This window comes from Gordionus sp. m RMFG-2023, chromosome 2, assembly GCF_954871325.1.
Source record: "Gordionus sp. m RMFG-2023 chromosome 2, tfGorSpeb1-WG-v2, whole genome shotgun sequence".
NCBI classification, from domain to species: Eukaryota; Metazoa; Nematomorpha; class Gordioida; order Chordodea; family Parachordodidae; genus Gordionus; species Gordionus sp. m RMFG-2023.
Window position 1 is genome coordinate 1,613,278 of NC_088776.1, and position 4,207 is coordinate 1,617,484.

Below are 4,207 nucleotides of genomic sequence, written 5' to 3' on the forward strand. Positions count from 1 at the left end.
TTCTAATTTATAACGGGTTTACAATATTCCGGTTACAATAACGTGGCATTTGGTTGAGATCTCGGATATTGCAAACCCCGGTTATTACAAAAACCGGAAACCGAGAAACCGGATATACAGTTAAAATAATATTTACACTATGAAAAGTAAAAACTTATGCTAAATATACTGTCCGTGTTATTTATAGTATTAAATATAATTTATTACACATGACTACTAAGATGACACCACTCATATTCATATGTAAATAATTTTCGCTAATGATCGATTAATTACATCATAATTTATTTTGAAAAACGAAAACAAAAATTTCAAAAAATAAAAATCAAAGGAAAAAAATAAATAAAAATTTACACTGAAGAAATATTTTAACATATTATAATAATAATATATTATTTTTTGAATTATTATTTTATAGTTTATAAATTATTTCTAATTATTATTTAGACAAATCGTTATAATATATAAAATTATTATAAAAATATTGATATTAAGTGTACAAGTTTGTTTAATAATGATATTAAGGGTATAAGTTTGTTTGTATCATCATATAAATAAATAAATATATATATATATAAATGAAATTGATAATAATTTTCCATTTAATGAGTATGTATTTATGTATATAGTTTTAATGTTAAAATATGAGAAAAAAATTCCTACCTTTTGGGAGAATGGAGGAGTGATGGGGGGAGGGGGTAAAGATTGGATTCCATTTTTCATTGTTTAATTTTTCATTTTATCCCAGAAAATCCGGGGTGCTCAATTTCTTGAAGACGTAAGATGGGTACCAATTGGATTTCGTGCCGCCCATGTCGAACCTCTTTCCCAGGAAGTCGTGAGTAAACGGGATCCTCTTGATGTAGTTGCTGTAGGAGTAGTAAGGAAATTTGTAACGCTTTATGTTGCTGGCTCCAAGGAATCTTTTGTTAGCCATCCTACCTTCCCTTCTACCGGTAGACGCGTAACCCAAAAATCTTTTGTCTTCCTTTAACTCCTCTAAGATTTCGGGATTCGATTCCAAGTAAGCTAGCAAAGATTCGTCCTCGTCTAAGACATTGTACGGGCTGTTGGAGGATATTCTTGGTCCTAAGTACAATCTACCTAATGCATAATAGTTTGTTTTTTAAAATTTTGTGATTTTTTATTTAAAAAACTTATTCATTTTATTTTATTTTTCCTTTTCTGTGTTATTTTTAAATTAAATAAATGAAATAAAGAAAGAAATAAAGAAAGAAAGAAAGAAAACATTTTGAAATAATAGAAAAGAATAAAAATACAGAAAAAGAAACACGAAGCTTGAGATGAGAAAAGGTAGGTTACAATTAGAATTTATTTTAAAAAAAATCTTAATGTCAAGTTGGCATTTTGCATTCTATGGCATCAAAAAAGTTGAGTATATATATATCCAATTACATTAATACTAATCTAGACTGACGATTCGTATATTAAAATTGACATACGTCAAAGTCAGCTATAATTGACATCATTGACACTGTGAAATATAATTACACCTTCTAATGCATTTTATTGAATGAATCACCTATTTAGATCAGAACGGATATTTTTCCTTATTTCTATTTACCATCTCCCCCCCCCCCCCACTAGGAAAATAATATTTATTGTAAAACTTTATAGGTTTTTTTTTAAAATGTATTTTTCATGAAATTCTTAAATATAAAAAAAAATCATTGCTTTGCCATAGCACGTTTGGCTAAGAGGTCGAAACATTGAAGCAAAGTGCAGGCAAAACGCCTGTTCAATCCCAGCTTAGGAAATTTTGATCTTACGGATGGTCTTCTAGGCCGAGAAGGCAAAGGCAGATAATGGGGGGTGGTATGAAACTTATGATCCATATATAAGGATCTTATTGCATTTTAGTAGCCATACATATCACTATATCCCTTTCCTTACTTTCTCATATTGACTACTAGGGTTTAGTAGATAGTATAGTAAAATAAGTAAAAATGTAAACAGTGGAAAGATGGTAAAATTAGATATAATATTTAGTCACTGATATTTATGTTTTGCAGAGTTGTTAAAGGAAGTATCTAGATCCTGTATCTAGAAATAAAAATGTGGTATCTGTGTCTGTATCTAGATAGATTTTTGATTAAAATATCGGTATCTAAATATTATTTTAGACGATGTATCTGTATCTAGATCCATTTAAAAAGTATCTTTGTTTAAGCACTTCTACCTAGAAGGGGGTGATACGGCAAAATATAGTCATTTTAAATCAATGAGGAATAGAAGAGGGGTGGGGCATATAGGTATGGGGAGCCATGGTTTTGCTCGCTACTAAACCTTAGAGGGTATAGACAGAAACCTGATTAGGTTCACAAGGTTTCATGAAAAGGAATAGTAAGGATTCTGACTAAAAGAAAAGGGGATCGAGACTTTATCTTTATTTTTTGGCTATTTGGAGACAATTAGCAAAATTTTTCCAGAGAATTATAGTAGAAAACTCTTGGGGAAACTAATAACTTTGATTTAGAATTCAAATTTTCCCGGGAATTTTGTACGTTGTAATTGATCGTTTTTTTCTCTTTAAACCGAGATGCTGTGAAACACTGGTTACATAACAACGAATAAATGGTAAAAGTTTTCACTTTTGTGATGAACAAAAGATTACTTCGCCCCTTCCGCCAAGTTCATTTATAAACTTATACTACTCTATTAAAATATATTACCCAAAATATTTAATTTTTATTACATTTGAATTTCCAAAATTCTGGCTAAGATTGCCAAAACTCACACATGTTTAAATCCCCATTGATCCTTAAAACTAAATTCCAATCAGATTTGTTAAAATACAATTTGTAAGGATAAAAATTTATTTTTTTATTTTATTTTTTGAAAAGATATGCAAAAATTCAAAAATTCAAAAAAAAAATAAAATAATTAAAGTATTATATAATTATAAAAAATAAAATTAATTTTATTTCTATCTAAATATTACATCTAGTAAATTTTAGATAAGACAAAATTAAATAAAATTATAGAAATGATGTAATTATTAAGTTATAAAATGATGATTAAAGACGGATGATAATTTTCAATTTATGATCAAAATATTAAAATATTTATAAAATTTCCTCATTTAAGTGAGGGAGTGTGAGTAAGAAGTTATTGATTTCCTTCTGGGGTCAGCCCAGAAAATCGGGCGTATTGAATTTCTTTAGGGGGTAACCTGGGTAAAAATTGTAATTCATACTTCCTCGTCGGGGGGGTATTCTCTTACCCAGGAAGTCGTGGGTGAAGGGGATCCTTTTGACGGAGTGGTTGTAACCGTAATAAGGATACTTGTAATACTTGCCGGTGAAGAACGTCTCGTCACTCATTGGATCGAAATCTTCGAATCTGTCCGGGTATGACCTGAGGAGGGATTTGGATTGAAACCCCAGGAACCGTTTCTGCCTCCTCATTTTGCCTTTCATCGATACCCAATCGTGATTTCCGACATCGTTAACCGTACCGCCTCCCGGTAGCATTTGTTGTCGGAGGACTAACTTAGATCTCCTGCCCAAGGAAGTCGGATGGTCGCCGGCATCATTGGCGTATCTTTTGTTTCTTTCGCCGCCGGAGTTCACTGAGGCGTAACCCAAGAATCTTTTGCTCTCCATTAATTTCTCTAGAATTCCTGGATTTTTCTTTAAATAAGATAGCAAGGCTTGCTCATCGCCTATGATATTGTATGGGTTGCTAGTGAATATTCTGGGAGCTAAATATAATCTACCTAATGCATCATATATTTATATATTTTTAATAAATATAATGATTAGAATTTTTGTAGCTTCTAATTTCTTCTCCATTTTTTCCATTATTTTCAAATTGAGATATTTTTAAATATTATAATCTATTTTTTTTTTATTATTACAAACATTCTTATTCTAATTTTAATTTTTTCTTTCCATTTCATTTTATGTTTTTTATAGCAAGTAAAATAATTAAATAAATTAAACAAAAAAAAAAATATATAAAAATTAAAATTAAACAAAATGAAATGAAATAAAGGAAATAAAAATTTGAAAATGAAAAATAAAAAGAAATGAAAGAAATTATAAAATGAAATACAAAATATCAATTATAGAAATATAAAATATTTGTAAAAATTTCCTTATTTTTTAGTTACATTCTGTAAAAAAAAATTAAAAAAATAGATCCTCGCATGTATCTCTAGTTAGGAACGGATACTTTTCTAAAT

At 29.2% G+C, this 4,207-nt stretch overlaps 1 protein-coding gene across 1 annotated transcript in view; it reads right to left on the reverse strand.

Annotated features, from left to right (window-relative positions):
- Nucleotides 1-464: 464 nt before the first annotated feature.
- The window catches only part of LOC135923757 (uncharacterized), a 9,997-nt gene continuing 6,254 nt past the window's right edge, over nt 465-4,207 (reverse strand). Inside the window, exons 4-5 of the mRNA XM_065458684.1 lie at nt 3,218-3,739; nt 465-1,104 (exon numbers count right to left, since the gene is read on the reverse strand). Of these exons, the coding sequence (XP_065314756.1) occupies nt 740-1,104; nt 3,218-3,739 (887 nt within the window). The 3' untranslated portion in view covers nt 465-739. The remainder of the gene's footprint in view (nt 1,105-3,217; nt 3,740-4,207) is intronic.